The sequence below is a fragment of the Schistocerca cancellata genome, chromosome 11 (assembly GCF_023864275.1).
Source record: "Schistocerca cancellata isolate TAMUIC-IGC-003103 chromosome 11, iqSchCanc2.1, whole genome shotgun sequence".
Classification (NCBI taxonomy): Eukaryota; Metazoa; Arthropoda; class Insecta; order Orthoptera; family Acrididae; genus Schistocerca; species Schistocerca cancellata.
The window spans coordinates 78,220,648-78,243,832 of record NC_064636.1 but is presented as its reverse complement, the minus strand read 5'-3'; the positions used below and the strand labels follow the sequence as shown (position 1 = coordinate 78,243,832).

The 23,185-nt window shown below is 45.0% G+C and overlaps 1 protein-coding gene across 1 annotated transcript in view; it reads left to right on the top strand.

The window, feature by feature from the left end:
• The window catches only part of LOC126108224 (pleckstrin homology domain-containing family G member 5), a 694,776-nt gene that overhangs the window by 26,709 nt on the left and 644,882 nt on the right, over nt 1–23,185 (top strand). Inside the window, exon 2 of the mRNA XM_049913456.1 lies at nt 22,446–22,546. Coding sequence (XP_049769413.1) covers nt 22,446–22,546 — 101 coding nt within the window. The remainder of the gene's footprint in view (nt 1–22,445; nt 22,547–23,185) is intronic.

Genomic DNA, 23,185 nt, shown 5'->3' with positions numbered 1-23,185 from the left:
AATTTATAACCAAAATTTTAATTGATCATAGGCTGCCTCTCTGATTTCAATGAAATATTCCAGATTTCCAGAGTGAGCTCACACGCTAAATGTTGTAACATTATGTTTACGATCTGATGTCCTCCACCAAGGTCACATTGTGGAGATGCAGCCTTTCCTCACTGGTGGAGATTTTCTGCAAAGACACCACGGCCTGTAAGAACCGTATTAATTGTTTTCCAAGCACGTTACCGCAATTCTTTCCGACTAGTCTTTTATCGGGTCTTATGGGGGTCTGTTATTGCTCATGGACAATATTATTCTACGTTTCTAATTTTCTGACCATTTCCTGCTCATGGTGACATGCACTGCTTGCAGCGATTCTGCCAATATGACAGGTATTTACGTTAATGATGACTGACAGCCATTCTAAATTAGATCGGAATAAGTTCACAGGACGCAAATAACTCGGTGTCATCTGTGTTAGATGCATATGTTCTACCTGTTGGTCAAATGCGAAAATTTGTGCCGGACCGGGAGTGAACAGGGATTTCCCGCTCCCCATTAGCTTACTCCGGGTTCGAATCCCAGTCTGACACAAATTTTCATATGTCACCAACAGGTAGAGCATCTGTAGCTAATACAGTAGTGGAAATCAGTATAGAGACAGGGTATGCGGAAGTAATAGCGCGGTGTCTGAAGCACACATGTATCGAATTTACTATGAAAATAGCCGGCCGCAGTGACCGTGCGGTTCTAGGCGCTACAGTATGGAACCGCGCGACCGCTACAGTCGAGGGTGAAATCCTGCCTCGGGCATGGATGTGTGTGATGTCTTTAGGTTAGGTAGGTTTAAGTAGTTCTAAGTTGTAGGGGACTGATGACCTGAGATGTTAAGTCCCATAGTGCTCAGAGCCATTTGAACCATTTTCTTGCCGGCCGGAGTGGCCGAGCGGTTAAAGGCGGTACAGTCTGGAACCGCACGACCGCTACGGTCGCAGGTTCGAATCCTGCCTCGGGCATGGATGTGTGTGATGTCCTTAGGTTAGTTAGGTTTAAGTAGTTCTAAGTTGTAGGGGACTGATGACCTGAGATGTTAAGTCCCATAGTGCTCAGAGCCATTTGAACCATTTTCTTGCCGGCCGGAGTGGCCGAGCGGTTAAAGGCGGTACAGTCTGGAACCGCACGACCGCTACGGTCGCAGGTTCGAATCCTGCCTCGGGCATGGATGTGTGTGATGTCCTTAGGTTAGTTAGGTTTAAGTAGTTCTCAGTTCTAGGGGACTTATGACCACAGCAGTTGAGTCCCATAGTGCTCAGAACGATTTGAACCATTTGAACCATTTTCTTCTTATTGCATTGTTAGCACTTCGTTCACCCGCTGTTCTTCCGAATCACCTCAAAAATCCTTCAAATGGTTAAAATGGCTCTGAGCACTATGGGACTTAAAACATCTGAGGTCATCAGTCCCCTAGATCTTAGAATCACTTAGACCTAACAAACCTAAGGACACCTAACACATCCATGACCGAGGCAGGACTCGAACCTGTGACCGTAGCAGCCGGGGGTTCCGTAGTGAAACGCCTACAACCGTTCGGTCGCAGCGGCCGGCTCAAAAATTTTCTTTGCTTTCGTTAGGGTTAGTTGTTGTTGCAGTGAAACTTCACTCACTCTCCTCGTATCACACTTTTTAGCTCATATACGGCCTCTGATTGCGTTCTATTGCGATAAACACGCCTTGTAAGTGTTTCCCCCTGGGTTCGTATCTGGGCTACGTCTAGGCACTCATACATCCTGTAAGAGGATGGAAGATTGGTGCACGTATTTTTACGTATGTCGTATTGCTGTGCTGTTATTTTGTGTTCATCGATGTATTTGTTTACTCGTGCTATAAAGCTTGCTTTATCCAAGTTCTCCTTGCCGTATAACTCAAGCCATGTGACACGAGGTGTGACTATAAAATAACGGGAGTGATGCTGTCACAGAGAAAGTACGCATGCGCCAAAGATGATCCTGTGAACCGTGAAGGCTTCTCAGTTGATTGAGGCATCTCTGGTTTGTGTAGACGAATCGGTGCGCCGGCCGCTGTGGCCGTGCGGTTCTAGGCGCTTCAGTCCGGAACCGCGCTGCTGCTACGATCGCGGGTTCGAATCCTGCCTCGGGCATGGATGTATGTGATGTTCAAATGGGTTCAAATGGCTCTGAGCACTATGGGACTCAACTTCTGAGGTCATTACTGCCCTAGAACTTAGAACTAGTTAAACCTAACTAACCTAAGGACATCACACACATCCATGCCCGAGGCACGATTCGAACCTGCGATCATAGCGGTCTCGCGGTTCCAGACTGCAGCGCCTAGAACCGCACGGCCACTTCGGTCGGCTGTGTGTGATGTCCTTAGGTTAGTTAGGTTTAAGTAGTTCTAAGTCTAGTGGAGTGATGACCTCAGATGTTAAGTCCTATAGTGCTTAGAGGCATTTGAACCATTTTTTGAACGAATCCGTGTGGCCCTGGCCTCCGATGGCGTAAAAGCTGTTATTTTGTGTTGGCAGTAAAATTATACGTGCAGTAATGGAGCAATGAAGTGTCGTGAATTTTTGCATGGAAATTGGAAAGCCGGCCGCGGTGGTCTAGCGGTTCTGGCGCTGCAGTCTGGAACCGCGGGACTGCGTCAGTCGCAGGTTCGAATCCTGCCTCGGGCATGGGTGTGTGTGATGTCCTTAGGTTAGTTAGGTTTAAGTAGTTCTAAGTTCTAGGGGACTTATGACCTAAGATGTTGAGTCCCATAGTGCTCAGAGCCATTTGAACCATTTTTTTTGAAATTGGAAAAAAATTGCTACAGAATCCTGCTACTCTACTGAAAGACGTCGGTGTCTTTACCTTCAGACCACATTTTAGTTTTGGCAGAAACATTCACAGACGGATTATCTTATTGAAGCATTACACCTTCGTTCCATAGGTGCTCATACACTCCTGGAAATTGAAATAAGAACACCGTGAATTCATTGTCCCAGGAAGGGGAAACTTTATTGACACATTCCTGGGGTCAGATACATCACATGATCACACTGACAGAACCACAGGCACATAGACACAGGCAACAGAGCATGCACAATGTCGGCACTAGTACAGTGTATATCCACCTTTCGCAGCAATGCAGGCTGCTATTCTCCCATGGAGACGATCGTAGAGATGCTCGATGTAGTCCTGTGGAACGGCTTGCCATGCTATTTCCACCTGGCTCCTCAGTTGGACCAGCGTTCGTGCTGGACGTGCAGACCGCGTGAGACGACGCTTCATCCAGTTCCAAACATGCTCAATGGGGGACAGATCCGGAGATCTTGCTGGTCAGGGTAGTTGACTTAAACCTTCTAGAGCACGTTGGGTGGCACGGGATACATGCGAACGTGCATTGTCCTGTTGGAACAGCAAGTTCCCTTGCCGGTCTAGGAATGGTAGAACGATGTGTTCGATGACGGTTTGGATGTACCGTGCACTATTCAGTGTCCCCTCGACGATCACCAGTGGTGTACGGCCAGTGTAGGAGATCGCTCCCCACACCATGATGGCGGGTGTTGGCCCTGTGTGCCTCGGTCGTATGCAGTCCTGATTGTGGCGCTCACCTGCACGGCGCCAAACACGCATACGACCATCATTGGCACCAAGGCAGAAGCGACTCTCATCGCTGAAGACGACACGTCTCCATTCGTCCCTCCATTCACGCCTGTCGCGACACCACTGGAGGCGGGCTGCACGATGTTGGGGCGTGAGCGGAAGACGGCCTAACGGTGTGCGGGACCGTAGCCCAGCTTCATGGAGACGGTTGCGAATGGTCCTCGCCGATACTCCAGGAGCAACAGTGTCCCTAATTTGCTGGGAAGTGGCGGTGCGGTCCCCTACGGCACTGCGTAGGATCCTACGGTCTTGGCGTGCATCCGTGCGTCGCTGCGGTCCGGTCCCAGGTCGACGGGCACGTGCACCTTCCGCCGACCACTGGCGACAACATCGATGTACTGTGGAGACCTCACGCCCCACGTGTTGAGCAATTCGGCGGTACGTCCACCCGGCCTCCCGCATGCCCACTATACGCCCTCGCTCAAAGTCCGTCAACTGCACATACGGTTCACGTCCACGCTGTCGCGGCATGCTACCAGTGTTAAAGACTGCGATGGAGCTCCGTATGCCACGGCAAACTGGCTGACACTGACGGCGGCGGTGCACAAATGCTGCGCAGCTAGCGCCATTCGACGGCCAACACCGCGGTTCCTGGCGTGTCCGCTGTGCCGTGCGTGTGATCATTGCTTGTACAGCCCTCTCGCAGTGTCCGGAGCAAGTATGGTGGGTCTGACACACCGGTGTCAATGTGTTCTTTTTTCCATTTCCAGGAGTGTACATTGTAATCAGTTCTGTCTCTAGAATCTCAGTGTGTATGTTAAGAGACCATTCTAGTGTTCCGCCGAGGAGTGCGTTATTTACCTTCAGCACAGAAGGCTGCCCGAATCATGATGCTTCCTGTGGTGTCACCGCCAGACACCACACTTGCTAGGTGGTAGCTTTAAATCGGCCGCGGTCCATTAGTACATGTCGGACCCGCGTGTCGCCACTGTCAGTGATCGCAGACCGAGCGCCACCACACGGCAGGTCTAGAGAGACGTACTAGCACTCGCCCCAGTTGTACAGCCGACTTTGCTAGCGACTACACTGACGAAGCCTATCTCTCATTTGCCGGGAGATAGTTAGAATAGCCTTCAGCTAAGTCCATGGCTACGACCTAGCAAGGCGCCATTAACCATTTCTAGAGAGAGTCTCACTTGTATCATCAAGAATGCTGTTTACAAATGATGGATTAATGTTAAGTATTCCAGCAGCTACGTATCCTGTTTCAGACCTAGCGCCCACCTGCGTGAGTTGACGCGTGCATTTCGGCCTCCTCTTGCAACACAGTGTTGGCTCTTCTGCCAACACTACACTTCCACCACCAAAATTTCTTCCCATTCTTACATGTTGGTCTGTTTTCAAGTCATGACAATAATACTGTAATCCATCTTGCCCATTTACATTAAAGTTCTTCCCAGGACTAAAGATCACCTTTACACTCCAATCTAGCCTGCTTATGTTTGCGTGTAAGAGCAGATTTGTGCAGTCGTTTCTTGAGTGAAAGATGTCAGTCATGTGACAAAATTTGTCGAACACTTCTGACAGTTACTGACAGCTGTAAACCAGCAACAAGATGAGAAAAACATCGGTTTATGGCTCTTGCTTTGCGCAAAAGTAACCATTTCGATGCCTCAGACAATTTTTTACTTCTCTAATTTTTCCGTCCTGTGCATATCGTGAGGATAACCTAACGAACAGGAGCGGCTCGTGGTTTCTATACTGGGGAAGGCTGCGGCATTTATCGGAGCCAACATAGACCTCGGGTTACGCTACAGATTAGTCTGAAATAAACAACTAAGAATTCAGGGGGAGGGGAGTGGGCAAATCACTCTCTACCCATAATTTTACGTACTCTATCTTATATACACTCCTGGAAATGGAAAAAGGAACACGTTGACACCGGTGTGTCAGACCCACCATACTTGCTCCGGACACTGCGAGAGGGCTGTACAAGCAATGATCACACGCACGGCACAGCGGACACACCAGGAACCGCGGTGTTGGCCATCGAATGGCGCTAGCTGCGCAGCATTTGTGCACCGCCGCCGTCAGTGTCAGCCAGTTTGCCGTGGCATACGGAGCTCCATCGCAGTCTTTAACACTGGTAGCATGCCGCGACAGCGTGGACGTGAACCGTATGAGCAGTTGACGGACTTTGAGCGAGGGCGTATAGTGGGCATGCGGGAGGCCGGGTGGACGTACCGCCGAATTGCTCAACACGTGGGGCGTGAGGTCTCCACAGTACATCGATGTTGTCGCCAGTGGTCGGCGGAAGGTGCACGTGCCCGTCGACCTGGGACCGGACCGCAGCGACGCACGGATGCACGCCAAGACCGTAGGATCCTACGCAGTGCCGTAGGGGACCGCACCGCCACTTCCCAGCAAATTAGGGACACTGTTGCTCCTGGGGTATCGGCGAGGACCATTCGCAACCGTCTCCATGAAGCTGGGCTACGGTCCCGCACACCGTTAGGCCGCCTTCCGCTCACGCCCCAACATCGTGCAGCCCGCCTCCAGTGGTGTCGCGACAGGCGTGAATGGAGGGACGAATGGAGACGTGTCGTCTTCAGCGATGAGAGTCGCTTCTGCCTTGGTGCCAATGATGGTCGTATGCGTGTCTGGCGCCGTGCAGGTGAGCGCCACAATCAGGACTGCATACGACCGAGGCACACAGGGCCAACACCCGGCATCATGGTGTGGGGAGCGATCTCCTACACTGGCCGTACACCACTGGTGATCGTCGAGGGGACACTGAATAGTGCACGCTACATCCAAACCGTCATCGAACCCATCGTTCTACCATTCCTAGACCGGCAAGGGAACTTGCTGTTCCAACAGGACAATGCACGTCCGCATGTATCCCGTGCCACCCAACGTGCTCTAGAAGGTGTAAGTCAACTACCCTGGCCAGCAAGATCTCCGGATCTGTCCCCCATTGAGCATGTTTGGGACTGGTCCAACTGAGGCGCCAGGTGGAAATGGCATGGCAAGCCGTTCCACAGGACTACATCCAGCATCTCTACGATCGTCTCCATGGGAGAATAGCAGCCTGCATTGCTGCGAAAGGTGGATATACACTGTACTAGTGCCGACATTGTGCATGCTCTGTTGCCTGTGTCTATGTGCCTGTGGTTCTGTCAGTGTGATCATGTGATGTATCTGACCCCAGGAATGTGTCAATAAAGTTTCCCCTTCCTGGGACAATGAATTCACGGTGTTCTTATTTCAAATTCCGGGAGTGTAATTAGGTATTAAGTATCATTAGAAGCTAACGTCGAGTTAAAATCTTTGGTTAGTGTTTTTATACGTCATCGTTACATTTTCTGACACTTTGCAGCAAATCATATCTATCAGATTACCCAGAAAATACCGATTTTTTGATACATTTTCATTATATATCTTTATATTACGGCGGTAAGCACTGTCCAATTGGCACATAATGTGCACTTTCCCTAGCATTGAAAACTCAATGAAGCCATTTAAATGTTGTTCGCTGGAATTATGTTTTTTCACCTTTGCGTGAATATTCTTTAAGTCAGTGATACCAGTTTCAGTCCACGCACAGTCAGTACTTTTTGTAAGAAGACAGGTGAAACAGAAAAATGCATTTTTCACTTCACAACCACACAACCACTCAGCTGCGTCGTACATTGCTCTATTAAAACTGCGTTTGTATCCTTGCCTAGATTTGCACTGTTTCTGTTCTTGATTGATCATTAGATCGGGTCTGGGTGCACCTAGTTCTTTCACTAAAATCTTGCAAAATACACTCCGAAAAAGAAACTTGCTAATATCACGCGGTATCAACAAAAGCAGTCAGCATCAGCAAGCAAGAAAAGGAAAGTAAAGTAACGGGACAAATTTCGCGCGCTTTGTCCTCTAATCACTTATAAAACTCTCGCCAGATGGCAGTACCGTTATGTTACTGTAGTGTAGTGCACTCTGGAGGGATATTTGCAAACTTATTCTAAATGCGGATATAATAGCCAATGGCAGAAACAAAACAACTGTGTAAAACATTATCAAAACAATAACACTAAACGTCGATTAATGACACATAGAAGCGTTGTAGAGATGTGCAGAGACAGAGATTGGATATCGAAGTTTCGGCCACTCTACATTCCTTTATTACATAGATAGTGGAACGTGAAAAACGTGTAGTGGTTGGTATGACACCCTTAGGCTGCAAGCTCTGAGCCTTCGGGTCGCCCATAAAGAGCAGTACTATGTAGAAGCCACGCCCCCAAACCGCTACTACATGCAGCTTACGGACGTTCCAAGGCGCAGCCAAAGACCTTGTAAAAAATAACTAGACTCACTGATGGCGCTGCAGTCGCGGGATAATTTGAACCTTCGGCTGGACGCCATTATAGTGGGTGTAGTCTGATGTGTTGTGTAGTACTGTTGTTTATGAAGACTCTGATTCAAAGTTGTATATTTGTTGGGGCGTACATACAGTATTTGTTACTCGTAATTCTACTGTCTGTACGTTCCAATCAAAAGAAGTACAATGTGAAGAGTCGTGCAGCGATTAATTGTACAAATAAATTCGAGAAAGGAACGAATATTACATTTCACAGGTATGTGAATATTTTAAGTTGTTTTGTATGTGAGTGCACTTGCTTAATAAATGTTTTTATAACACGGTATTAGCATAATGGCTGTGCATCTATTTGCAGGTTTCCTTTCTCAAAACCACAGCTGTTACAAAAATGGTTACACGCTGTCAGGAGGCAAGATTTCTGACCGACAGAATACCATTTTATATGTTCCGATCATTTTGAAGAAAGTTGTTTCCCTGAAAATTACGTAAATCGCAGAAAGCTGAAAGATGATGCTGTTCCATCCATCTTTCGTTTTCCAGACTATATACAGCAGAAGATAAATTTTTCTTTGTGAACCACATTTTATTTTAACTATAAAAGTTGAGTTGCAAGCAACACGAAATTTGAGTTAGCAGGCTTTTTATCGTTATAAAATGCAACTGAATGTGTGTAATTGTAATCTGATTTCACAACTTCTCTCGATGGAACAGTTGTTGAGTTTTATTTTTTATATGAAAAAACCACACATATAAAGTGAAGTGTACATTTTCGAAAGTAAATATTGTGACTAATGCGATACTGGATGCCTGCCTGAAGTCTTGTCTGTTGTAGCTGGCTGATCGGTAGTGTTTTCATGGTCTAGGTTCGGTTGAAACTCGATAATTTGGTCGTGAGTTGCCAAAGCACTACGCCATGTATAACGCACTTTTCGTCATAAAATCTAAAGCCAGGTAGAGTCAGAAAATATCCATTAACATAGTGGGCAAATCTTCGAGTATTTTGACGCATTTTGCGTACATCTGTCGTAAATGAACTACGAAAAATGCTAGGGGTCCGGTACATAACTTTTAGCTACGGCGGATTCCATGGAGTACGTAAGATAAATTGATAAACAGTGACTAGTTGCTGTTTGTTCATAAATTAAAAAGTATATTGTAGTAACGTATTTAAATAAGGCATTATGTTTGCGACCTAACTGGAGGGAAGGCATTTTATAACCAAAAGCGATGTATAAACATTCGAACTCCGCGCGTCAGTTTACCACTCTAATGGCCGCCGGCCAGCTATTCAATTTGTCCGCTCTTCACAGTCGACCACCCGCGCGGTTGTGGGGGCCTGGGCGCAGCCTAAACACTACTAACCGTTCGGAAAACATCTATCGATACAAACAGTTCCAAAAACGTTGACCGTCGTTATTTTAATCGGAATGGGAAACATGCGAAATTCGTCCTGATAATTTAAATTATGAAATACGTTCTTGCGAAATTTACTTTAACATATATTTAGGGGCGGCTCCGCCTCAGAGCCTTTAATTACGTGCCGCGCCTGCTAACGAAACTATCGCTGCACTTGCACCGATCAGCACCTTGATAATTTGACGATAACAGAGTCCCGTTTCGTTGCGCGCACTGATTTTTTGCCTTTTCATTACATGATAACTGTTTTCCGTGTGGCATGGTTAGAATCGTGATTTATGTACTCAATACGCTCAAAGGCACGTATGCACACACTTCACAGCGCACAGAGCCGACGGCCTTTGTACGGAGTTCCACCCTCTGCACGTGAAACTTTGATGTCTTGCTGTATTCTGTACTACTGACACCAGATGTGTTACAGTTTGACTGCATTTGTCGGCAGACTGCATTTCATACTATTGCAAATACAGGGTGTTTCAAATATGACCGGTATATTTGAAACGGCAATAAAAACTAAACGAGCAGCGATAGAAATACACCGTTTGTTGCAATATGCTTGGGACAACAGTACATTTTCAGGCGGACAAACTTTCGAAATTACAGTAGTTACAATTTTCAACAACAGATGGCGCTGCAAGTGATGTGAAAGATACAGAAGACAACGCAGTCTGTGGGTGCGCCATTCTGTACGTCGTCTTTCTGCTGTAAGCGTGTGCTGTTCACAACGTGCAAGTGTGCTGTAGACAACATGGTTTATTCCTTAGAACAGAGGATTTTTCTGGTGTTGGAATTCCACCGCCTAGAACACAGTGTTGTTGCAACAAGACGAAGTTTTCAACGGAGGTTTAATGTAACCAAAGGACCGAAAAGCGATACAATAAAGGATCTGTTTGAAAAATTTCAACGGACTGGGAACGTGATGGACGAACGTGCCGGAAAGGTGGGGCGACCGCGTACGGCAACCACAGAGGGCAACGCGCAGCTAGTGCAGCAGGTGATCCGACAGCAGCCTCGGGTTTCCGTTCGCCATGTTGCAGCTGCAGTCCAAATGACGCCAACGTCCACGTATCGTCTCGTGCGCCAGAGTTTACACCTCTATCCGTACAAAATTCAAACGCGGCAACCCCTCAGCGCCGCTACCATTGCTGCACGAGAGACATTCGCTAACGATATAGTGCACAGGATTGATGACGGCGATATGCATGTCGGCAGCATTTGGTTTACTGACGAAGCTTATTTTTACCTGGACGGCTTTGTCAATAAACAGAACTGGCGCATATGGGGAACCAAAAAGCCCCATGTTGCAGTCCCATCGTCCCTGCATCCTCAAAAAGTACTGGTCTGGGCCGCCATTCTTCCAAAGGAGTCATTGGCCCATTTTTCAGATCCGAAACGATTACTGCATCACGCTATCTGGACATTCTTCGTGAATTTGTGGCGGTACAAACTGCCTTAGACGACACTGCGAACACCTCGTGGTTTATGCAAGATGGTGCCCGGCCACATCGCACGGCCGACGTCTTTAATTTCCTGAATGAATATTTCGATGATCGTGTGATTGCTTTGGGCTATCCGAAACATACAGCAGGCGGCGTGGATTGGCCCCCCTATTCCCCAGACGTGAACCCCTGTGACTTCTTTCTGTGGGGACACTTGAAAGACCAGGTGTACCGCCAGAATCCAGAAACAATTGAACAGCTGAAGCGGTACATCTCATCTGCATGTGAAGCCATTCCGCCAGACACGTTGTCAAAGGTTTCGGGTAATTTCATTCAGAGACTTCGCCATATTATTGCTACGCATGGTGGATATGTGGAAAATATCGTACTATAGAGTTTCCCAGACGGCAGCGCCATCTGTTGTTGAAAATTGTAACTACTGTAATTTCGAAAGTTTGTCCGCCTGAAAATGTACTGTTGTCCCAAGCATATTGCAACAAACGGTGTATTTCTATCGCTGCTCGTTTAGTTTTTACTGCCGTTTCAAATATACCGGTCATTTTTGAAACACCCTGTACATTATGCACAACTATTGTAATGGACAATGTTAATTGCCGAGCGGTTCTAGACGCTGCAGTCTGGAACTGCGCGATCGCTACTGTCGCAGGTTCGAATCCTGCCTCGGGCATGGATGTGTGTGATGTCCTTAGGTTAGATAGGCTTAAGTAGTTCTAAGTTCTAGGGGACTGATGACCACAGCAGTTAAGTCCCACAGTGCTCAGAGCAGTTTGAACCATTTGACAATGTTAATTTTCGTACAAATATCTGTGCCTTTGTATTATCTTTCAGCACTGTACAGATGACGCCAAGTTATTTGCATTCAGTGAATTTGTTTCCATCTAATATGATAGATGACTGCCTGGATTTCTGCCGCCTCGTTCTAAGTGCCGTGCAGCTCAGGAATTTTAATTAATTTTTCGTATTTCTTGAAAAGTACGTCTCGTCTTTGAAGATCTGCGGAGACGATGTGGCTTAGAGGTGGTAACCAGTGACAAGGAATACACCTCATGCAGATTGTTATTGGCCTCACTGCTGCATTTTGCTGAGCGCAGATTTTTCTCACGTGTAGACTATTAAGGGGCTCCGGAAAGGCTCAAAATCATGAAAAGTTCAATTTTTACTTTTTTGCGTTTTCTCTATCTGCAGACTATTACCTTTTAATAGATATATAATTTATTCAATTCCGAAGACTACAACTATTTTTAAATTTTTTTTGAAATGTGTTCTACATATGCGTGATCCACTGTGGCGCTGTGCGATATGTTAATTACCTTGGTGACGGTGATTCTAAAAGTTTCAAATATGTTCAAGGACTGAAGCCCTATGGTGATGATGTTGTAGTGCAGAAATTTGAGTGTATTGGACACGTACAGAAGCGAATGGGAACAAGACTTTGGCGACTGAAAGCTTCGTACAAAAAACAAAAACTCAGTGATGGTAAAGGGTTGGATGGGAAGGGAAGGTTAACTGACAGTGTAATTGACAAAATACAGAACTATTATGGAATGGCTATTAGGCAAAATACACAAAGTGTCGACGAAATGAAGAAGGCTGTTTGGGCTCTTTTTTCTCATACTTCTTCAACCGATGAAAATCCCCAACATAGCTTGTGTCCCAAAGAAGAAGACAGTTGGTGTAAATATAACAAAGGATTGCTAACTGGTGAAGTGTACACTCATAAGCAGAGTCTGCCTCATGGGATAATGGAGGTGATAAAAACTATTTTCAGAGACTTAGCAGCACCTGAACTGTTGAAAAAGTGTATTCACGGAAAAACTCAAAACCCCAATGAAAGTGTAAATAGTGTTATATGGTCGAGAATCCCCAAGACTGTATTTGTTGGAATAGAAACAGTTCACTTTGGTGTGTATGATGCTGTTGCGACTTTCAATGATGGCAACATTGTAAGGTGCAAGGTATTTAGAAATATGGGAATGAAGATAGGTTCTAACATGGTACGAGCGATGCTTGCTTTAGACAAGGAACGCCTTCGGGCTGCAGACAGGGCTGTAAAGAGTCTAGAAATACGAGCAAGAGTAAACAGGAGGAGGAACAAGAGGAAGCTGGAGGAGGAGTTTGCAGAGGATGAAGATAATCCGTCCTATGGACCTGGAATGCACTAAACAGTTAATCTAATCTTTGTCGCTCGATTCCCAAAACTTTTATTTTCTGATACTAATTACATGTTTTCTAAGGATCTTCCAAACATATTTGTTTCAGACTTTCAGTAAATGTTACACAGTACCTGCTGCATAATTTAACACAGCCTTTTTCCAAAAAACTGTATATTTTTGAATATATAAATAAAAAATTGCAAAAAAAATGTTGTGAATTTTCATTACAATTGAAAAAAAATCATCTTTAATAACTGAACCAAAATTTTGTAAAATCCCTGTGTTAAGTTGTAGCCCATATTCCAATAAATAAACTGTAAAAAGTTCAACTTCCTACCTCAAATACTTTGTGAGGAAAGATGTAATTTTATAAGCGTTATTTTAACATTGCAAGTATAGGGCGTTCCGGAGCCCCTTAAGCCACACTGGAGCACAGAATTCGGTAGCAGAGTAGACGAGCGCCAAGGAAGATCATCGTAATGTTCTAGCTCTTGCTCCGCAAGCGGTATGATGCTGTTGTGGAATCTCAGCTTTTCTACGTGTTTATTGCAGGACACGGTTTTCTGGTAACTAGCTTGGGTAGCTCAGCGGGAGCCGGCACGGTAGCTCAGAGTGTTCGGTCAGAGGGTTACCTGCCCTCTGTAATTAAAAAAAAAACTGAGATCGTGGGTCAACGATGAACTTGTACAAGCGTCGTGTGACGTCCGCCCCGAACAAATACAATGACCGATAACGAACAAAGAGATCAACTAAGAAACAAAAAAGATTGTTAGAGCACTTTCCCGAAAAGGCAAAGGTCCCGAGTTCGAGTCTCGGTCCGGCACACTATTTTAATCTGCCAGGGAGTTTCATATCACCGCGCACTCCGATGCAGAGTGATAATTTGCTTCTAGGTATTTTACGAAGTCGTGGTGGCAGAGGACTTGGCGATTAGATATGACATGTCGCTTTGCATTGGCCATTCTACTGTTAAGATGAAACCAGCTGACGTGAATTGGCAACCACAGTACGACGTTTCTTCTCAGGAGCGATCGACCAGACATCTGGGTCATAACGTTCGAATTTTTCGGCTTAATGTTGAGAAAACAGTGTAGAGGTGACAGTGATTCAACTAACACACACACACACACACACACACACACACACACACACACACAGAAAGAGAGAGAGAGAGAGAGAGAGAGAGAGAGAGAGAGAGAGTGTAATATCTCTTTATATTCGATGAATTATTCTGATACAATTCTACCCTTGAATGACGTTTACAAATTTTCTATCTTCATACTCGCAGAATCCATGCGCAAAATAGTTTCATACAATAGCTATGCCATGAGCGCATAATTATTCTTTTTAGTACTCTCTCTGGTGGTTGTTAGAAAAAAAAGAAAGGGAGCTTCCGAGATTGTCTTCGTGCCGATTAGCATGAGCTTGGTTTGGAAGAAATGTAATTTGATTATTGAGATTCATCACAGAAGATAACTGATACGAACTGTACGATTAAAAAGGATATATATATATATATATATATATATTGCTCCTTCAAAAAAAGATTAGCAGACTGCCGCAAAGCACGAGCCTGCAGAGAAGAAGAATCATTGCCTGATTTCGTTCTAACAAGTAAAATTTCAGAATCATTTTCGAGTGACTGAGCTATGACTGTGTTTCCTATCATGAATGATTGATTGCTCGAACGAATTGAGAGCTACAGAATTACGTAGATAGAAAGGAGGAAAAATTACAAGAGAGAGAGAGAGAGAGAGAGAGAGAGAGGGAGAGAGAGAGAGAGAGAGAGATAGGAACGCGATATTCAAAGGGACGTATAGCCGGTTACGGAGTCCAGGGAGCTACATATCAGCAGAGACTACGTGGAGGGGTTGTGACACGTTATTCAGTGGCCCCGAGGGTGCTACAGCGTACTAATAGGCGCCATATTTTGCGTAGCCGTTGTGCAGTTCTTCTGAGAGTGAGAGAGTTTGCGTATTGTTTTGTAAGCTACACACTTGCCGAATTTATTTTCGGAATTGCGCCCGCCTTTTGCTCAGGCTATATACAAGAAGCCGACCTCGGGGAAGATCAGTTTGGATTCCGTAGAAATACTGGAACACGTGAGGCAATACTGACCTTACGACTTATCTTAGAAGAAAGATTAAGGAAAGGCAAACCTACGTTTCTAGCATTTGTAGACTTAGAGAAAGCTTTTGACAATGTTCACTGGAATACTCTCTTTCAAATTCTGAAGGTGGCAGGGGTAAAATACAGGGAGCGAAAGGCTATTTACAATTTGTACAGAAACCAGATGGCAGTTATAAGAGTCGAGGGACATGAAAGGGAAGCAGTGGTTGGGAAGGGAGTGAGACAGGGTTGTAGCCTCTCCCCGATGTTATTCAATCTGTATATTGAGCAAGCAGTAAAGGAAACAAAAGAAAAATTCGGAGTAGGTATTAAAATCCATGGAGAAGAAATGAAAACCTTGAGTTTTGCCGATGACATTGTAATTCTGTCAGAGACAGCAAAGGACCTGGAACAGCAGTTGAACGGAATGGACAGTGTCTTGAAAGGAGGATGTAAGATGACCATCAACAAAAGCAAAACGAGGATAATGGAATGTAGTCGAATTAAGTCGGGTGATGCTGAGGGAATTAGATTAGGAAATGAGACACTTAAAGTAGTAAAGGAGTTTTGCTATTTGGGGAGCAAAATAACTGATGATGGTCGGAGTAGAGAGGATATAAAATGTAGACTGGCAATGGTAAGGAAAGCGTTTCTGAAGAAGAGAAATTTGTTAACATAGAGTATAGATTTAAGTGTCAGGAAGTCATTTCTGAAAGTATTTGTATGGAGTGTAGCCATGTATGGAAGAGAAACATGGACGGTAAATAGTTTGGACAAGAAGAGAATAGAAGCTTTCGAAATGTGGTGCTACAGAAGAATGCTGAAGATTAGATGGGTAGATCACATAACTAATGAGGAAGTATTGAATAGGATTGGGGAGAAGAGAAGTTTGTGGCACAACTTGACCAGAAGAAGGGATCGGTGGTAGGACATGTTCTGAGGCATCAAGGGATTACCAATTTAATTTTGGAGGGCAGCGTGGAGGGTAAAAAATCGTAGGGGGAGACCAAGAGATGAATACAGTAAGCAGATTCAGATGGACGTAGGCTGCAGTAGGTACTGGGAGATGAAGAAGCTTGCACAGGATAGAGTAGCATGGAGAGCTGCATGAAACGAGTCTCAGGACTGAAGACAACAACAACAACAACATGCCTGTGATAGGCTTTATAATGCGGATCGCTGACTGTACACCACCGCAGAGCCAAAGATACTGCTTCTGGTCTGAGATTGTAGTGTCGCAGTAAGAGAGTGCTTGGCGCTCGGTAGTGCGTAGCTGTCTCTGAGCGAAAGAGGACGGAGTAGGCAGTTTCTGTGGTGTTCTGTGTGAAACCACGAACTGTTAGATTACATGTTAGCAGAAGCCTTGTCGCAGGCAAGGTAAAGATGTTAAATAATTTTCGTTTTTGTTTTGCCAGCGCGTAGCGTAGATGTGTTGGCTGATAATTTGTAATTGTTGCGTAACCACAGAACATACGTAAACTGATTTGATAAGAAGCCTTGCTAGACATTTCACTTTTGTAATGTTTCTATGATTCGTTCTTTCTCCTGTAGTGGTCAATCCAAGGATTGGTTTGCAACAGCTACAATAACAGCATGTCTGCTCATTCTGTGCGTCTTTCAGCTTGTCTCTTCGTTTCTTTTATAGGTGTTACACCCCACATCTTTCACGATTTTCTCCATGTACCTCAGCCGTGGTCTTTTTCCCTCGTCATACCCCTCTATGATTGTGTTCAGGAGTCCTTTATGTCTTGGTCAGGTTAGTGTTTTTAACGTCCCGTCGACAACGAGGTCGTTAGAGACGGAGCGCAAGCTCGGGTTAGGGAAGGATGGGGAAGGAAATCGGCCGTGCGCTTTTAAAGGAACCATCCCGGCATTTGCCTGAAACAAAAATGGCTCTGAGCACTATGCGACTGAACTTCTGAGGTCATAAGTCGCCTAGAACTTAGAACTAATTAAACCTAACTAACCTAAGGACATCACACACTTCCATGCCCGAGGCAGGATTCGAACCTGCGACCGTAGCGGTCACGCGGTTCCAGACTGAAGCGCCTTTAACCGCACGGCCACACCGGCCGGCTGCCTGGAGAGATTTAGGGAAATCACGGAAAACCTAAATCAGGATGGCTGGAGACGGGATTGAACCGTCGTCCTCCCGAATGCGAGTCCTTTATGTCGTAATAGATGGCCTGTAAATTGCACTCTTCTTTTAACAATGAAACTCCAGAAGCTTCTCTTCTCACCTGCTCTTTCCAGAACCACTTCGTTTGTAACTGTTAACAGAGCTATATATAATTTGATGATTTGCATTTATGCTGGTTTAGTGAGGTTAGATAATACTTGCTGTATAAATCTCGTTGTTTGTGGATCAATTAGTAAATATGATATATTATTCTAACTAATGTAACATCAATTGTAGATGTTTCTGAAAAGACAAACTTAACTTGCGATATAATTTTGCTAAAAAAAAAACTCAGTGTTAGTAATTCACCACAATCAGTACAGCCTCCTTGTACAGGTCATATGTTTTTCAAAGAAGTTTGGGTTTTCTTAAATGTTCTCGTTTATCACCCAAAAGAATTCCATGTGCATTTCAAAGTATTATGGCCAGCATTGAACACCGCTGAGCATGTAGCTCACATATTTTATTTTTTTTCATCAAAGACCAGAATATATCGCTTTCCACCGTTGTTGCTGTAGAGTTAAGACAATTTAATTTCTTTGATATGTGCACAGGGACCAAAGTTATCAGTTTTGAACAGGGCCAGAGGATTCAGTGCCTAAGGTGCTAAATTTATTTTTCAGTGACTGTATTTCTTTACTGGTATTGGGAGTTGAATTGCCCAATCAATCCGTGTAAAATTTTGCTCAAAATGACATAGACTAAGCACACCACTTGTAGTTACAACTGGCTACACGATAACTCCAGTCTTGTATGCATTCCACATTTCAGACATTAATTCAGCGTAATTGTATGACGTTTTCTTTTAAAAAGAACGTTACTGTATCCATGTCTGGACTCTGTTTATTGGAGTTATTTTCCTTGTTTCTATGAGTGCTACTACCTGTTAAAGTACTCGACTTTTTCTTTAACACCCTGTATCCCCTCCTTTGCTAGTGCTGCCACCTACTGCCTGTGAGTGGTAACTGCACGTCCGTGTCCAACACATTTGATGGTCACGTTAACCTGAGTAGACCGATTATCAACATCTATTGTAAATTTTTCTGAGGCATTGTGCTGTAGAATTTCTCCACTATCTTGTTGTATTTCACCTATTTGTGTTTCTATGGATTTTGGCGCAATTTTCAGGCTACTGTGCTTCACTTGTTAAAAACGGAACCGTTATAGGATCAGTTTGTTGTGTTTGTGTGCCTTTCTGTCCTCCTGTTTAGACACATTTTTCTCAGGAATGGGTGGCGGTACTAAATTGAAATTTTTGTCAAATAGTAATGTGTGAGGCAGCTTTCAATGTCGATCCAGTTAAAAGATACGGCCATTTGTGTCACACATTTTGATATTGACAAACTCACTCATCATAACCAGGAAAGGATGGAGATAATCCAAAGAACTATAGACCGATCTCACTGCTTTGTACCTCTTAAAAACTATTTGAGAGAATATTACTGGACAGACTAGCACCATACATTGAGGCGAACCTCCCGGACTATCAAGCAGGGTTCCGTGTGGGGAGGAACTGCTGTGAACAAGTTTTGTCCCTTGCAACGTATATAGAGAAAGGCTATCAGAACAAGCTGAAAACGGGCCTGGTATTAATAGATCTTACATCAGCCTATGACACTGTCTGGACCGAAGGACTACTGCTCAAGGTTACTCGAATTATCAAATGCAATCAGACGTACACATTACTAAAAAATATGCTGACAGGCAGGAAGATCAAGGTCTATCTCCATGGAAAGAGCAGCAAAAGCACGGTCATAAACAATGGCCTGCCGCAGGGGTCAGCCCTGGCGCCGACCTTTTTTAATTTATACATATCTGATATCCCGAGCACCAGGTCGCGTAAATTTTCGTATGCGGATGATCTGGCCATCGCATACCAAAGCAAAAATTTCGAAGATCTTGAAAAAACATTGAATGCGGACCTTGAAGCGCTGAACACCTACTACCTTAAGTGGCATTTGCATCCCAACCCCAATAAAACGACCAGTACCATAATGCCCCTTAATAACAGAGCTTCAAGCAGGAAACTACAGCTTTCCCTGAATGACCGGCATATCAGACATGAAGGTAAGCCCAAATATCTGGGAGTAAAATTAGACCGCACACTAACGTATAGCTCCCATCTGGAAGACACCAAACAGAAATTAAAATCTCGAAATGCCATTATGTCTAAACTGGCCAGAACATCATGGGGGTGCGGAGCTGATACACTAAGGACGTCAGCATTAGCCCTCGTGTACAGCGTGGCTGAATATTGTTCACTAGTCTGGGCGAAAAGTGCGCATGTAAATAAAGTGGACAACCAATTGAAAGAGACGTTGAGAATTATCTCAGGCACACTTAGGGCTACCCCATGTGACTGGCTCCCAATCCTTGCCAACATAGAACCCCCTGATATAAGGCGCTCCATGGCGACCTCAAGAATATATAGGAAGATCGTACACAATCCAGAACTCCCTATACACCAAGACTTATCACCCATCAACAGGCTAAAATCTAGATCCCCCTTTTGGAAGATTGGCAGGGAATTACAGGACTTCGACCCAAAGCCAGCCTGGGGACAATCATGGCGCAAAGGGACACACAAGAACCAAAAGCTTATCGATGACCCCAGCAAGAAGATAAATGGTTTTGATCTCCCTCGGAAGCTCTGGGTTGCCTTAAATCGCCTTAGAACAAGCGTGGGAAGATGCCAACATCTAATGAATAAGTGGGGACTTGCGGAGAGTCCCGTGTGTGAATGTGGTGAAATCCAGACAATGGACCACCTACTGGTGTGTGAAGTGGTAGGATATGGTGGTGAACTGAAGGACATACATTACCTGCCTGACCTAGCCATAGATTGGCTCAAAACTATAAGTAGCATTGTGTAGTGTTGTAATTTCCTGGTGGATTGTAATGACCCTGTAATATTTGCCTTGTATATGCCGAACGAATAAATAAATAACTCATCATAGCCTATGGAGAAACTTTCTATATATATATATATATATATATATATATATATATATATATATATATAAACAATTACGTTTTAATCGTCTTGAAGTTGAAGCTTTTCTTTCGGTGTTTGTTTGGAAGTAGGTTCGTTGTTGAACAAAACACGGTTTTATGTAATCTTTCACACACGTGTTACCGAGCGAGGTGGCAAAGTCGTTATCACACTGGACTCGCATTCCGGAGAGCTACGGTTCAATCCCGCGTCTGGCCATCTTGATTTAGGTTTTACGTGACTTCCGGAAATCGCTCCAGGCAAATGCCGGGATGTGTTCCTTGGCAAGGGCACGGCCGACTTCCTTCCCCATCCTTCCCTAATCGGATGACACCGATGACCTCTCTGTCTGGTCTCTTCCCCGCCGCCTGTTGTGGCCGAGCGGTTCTAGGCGCTTCAGTCTGGAACCGCGCTGCTGCTACGGTCACGGGTTCGAATCCTGCCTCGGGCATGGATGTGTGTGATGACCTTCGGTTACTTAGGTTTAAGTAGTTCTAAGTCTAGCGGACTGATGATCTCACATGTTAAGTCCCATATTGCTTAGAGCCATTCGAACCATTCTCTTCCCCCAAATAACCCAACCCAACCAACAGACGTGTTTCGCTGAAGTTTCAGCATCATCAGGGGCTCTTTTTCCCTTCTTGTTACCACATGCTGTGTGTCTTCAAAAATGGTTCAGATGGCTCTGAGCACTATGGGACTTAACATCTGAGGTCATCAGTTCCCTAGAACTTAGAACTATTTAAACCTAACTAACCTAAGGACATTACAGACATCCATGTCCGAGGCAGGATTCGAACCTGCGACCGTAGCGGTCGCGCGGTTCCAGACTGTAGCGCCTAGAACCGCTCGGCCACTCCGGGCGGCTTGCTGCGTGGGTTTCCTGTTTTTTGTTTTCATGTTTTTTTATTGCACTTGTTTTCTTTCGGAATCTGTCGTTTTTCTGGCTTCCCTGTTACCTTCACTGTGAAAACCTGCGCTATGCAACTTTAACTGTCTCTGTAAACAGTCTAGCCGGCCGCGGTGGTCTCGCGGTTCTAGGCGCTCAGTCCGGAACAGCGCGACTGCTACGGTCGTAGGTTCGAATCCTGCCTCGGGCATGGATGTGTGTGATGTCCTTAGGTTAGTTAGGTTTAAGTAGTTCTAAGTTCTAGGGGACTGATGACCTCAGAAGTTAAGTCCCATAGTGCTCAGAGCGATTTGAACCTTTTTTTTTTTTTTTTTGTAAACAGTGACAAGGCAAGTTGCATAGAGCATGTTTTCACAGTGAAGGTAAGAGGGAAACCAGAAAAAATGGCAGATACCGAAAGAAAACAAGTGCAACAAAAGATATAAAAAAGCGGAAAACCACACGACTTGCGCTACGAAGAAACAAAACAGAAGCCGACTGATGATGCTGAAATTTCAGCAAAACACGTCTGGGAAGTAGAAGATAAGATAAAAGTCTGTTTTGCTCAAGGCGGAATCCCTCCACAGCAAACCTGTAATTAAGTTTGTACGAAAAAGTCAAAGCGCGAGTCCTTCTCGCACTTGTCAGCTCTTTCCTTTTTTTTTTCAAAACTTTTATTTTTTTATTTGAACTGAAATTTTGAGACCAGTTGTATTAGCTATTTTCAGAAGATTTATTTGAGTAACAGCTTCTGTCAAATTTTCTGAAAGTGTAGCAAAAATCGTTTCCAGAATCTAGGCAGATCACCTTCATTTCTTTTTTTTTTTAATTGGGTTTCAGGACGTGCCCATAGAGTCATTTCCAGAGTGGAATATCAGTTATGACGATTCATATGTAAGACACCACAACAGTCAGAAAATCTCGGACGGTAATCGAACCCGGGACTTTGAATAGCTGATCGCACAGCTACTGAGGCGGACAGTTTGCGTTAATTCAACTCATTCAATTTTGTGACGTTTTACCTCCGAATTAAAAGTCCCATTTTTCTAAAATGCATTCAAACAACAAAGGTGAAAAGAAGTCTCTTTGACTAACACCATTTTTTATTTAATGGTTCTCGGTTCGATTCCCGGCCCTGAGCACAATTCGTAACCTGTGCGAAAATTTACGAAACATCACACGCTGCGCTTATAGGAGATTCATCCTGAAATGTGTGTTACTGTGCTAATGTTTCTTTTTAACCCATTGTCGACGACGTTTCACACCTCTTCTGTGTTTTCGTCCTCAGGTGAACAGCTCCGAGTACTTCAGCGTGAGCTTCGAGCTGCCCAGCGGCGCGGACGCGGGCCCGGACGAGTTCGTCGCGGCGTGTCGCGGCGTCACGCTAGCGTGAGTACCACCCACACATGTGTGGGCGTGTGTTTCTGCTTTACTCCTCTTCCACCCGCACACGTGGCCACAAAGCGCGTGGGGTCGGGTTGCAGGCGCCAAGGACGCGGCGGAGCTGAAGCCGACCGCAAAACACGGCGGCAGCGGCTCACACCAGCAGCATTTCACGACGGCACGAAATGTTTATCTCACCTCGGACGGACCCGGAATTTAACTCGTGTTTCGCGCGCCACCCGTCACGGTTTTTCCTCTTTTCTACACGCAACCAGCAGATACTGTCTGCTGCGGTCAGAGTTGTAAAACTACCACAGAGTACCGTAGACTATCACAAGTTGCCTTAGAGTAATGTAGTTTTCCTAGTAGCTTCGGTCACTTAAGATCGTGACCGCTTTACCTGCCCGTTGGGTGCGTTGCATACCTTCCAGGCGTTACCTCTATTTAATCGCTTTGTTTGCATATACGCAGAGTCTCTTCTTCCAAGGGAAACTCCACATCACGTCCCCCTCACATTTATTGGTAAGATGGCCTAGTAGACAGATCGTCAAAAACTGAACACAGATCAAGCATGAAAACAAGAAGGTGTACTGAGCTGTGAGAAAATAAGCAAAATAGAAACAGTGAACTGTCGAAGCTCATACT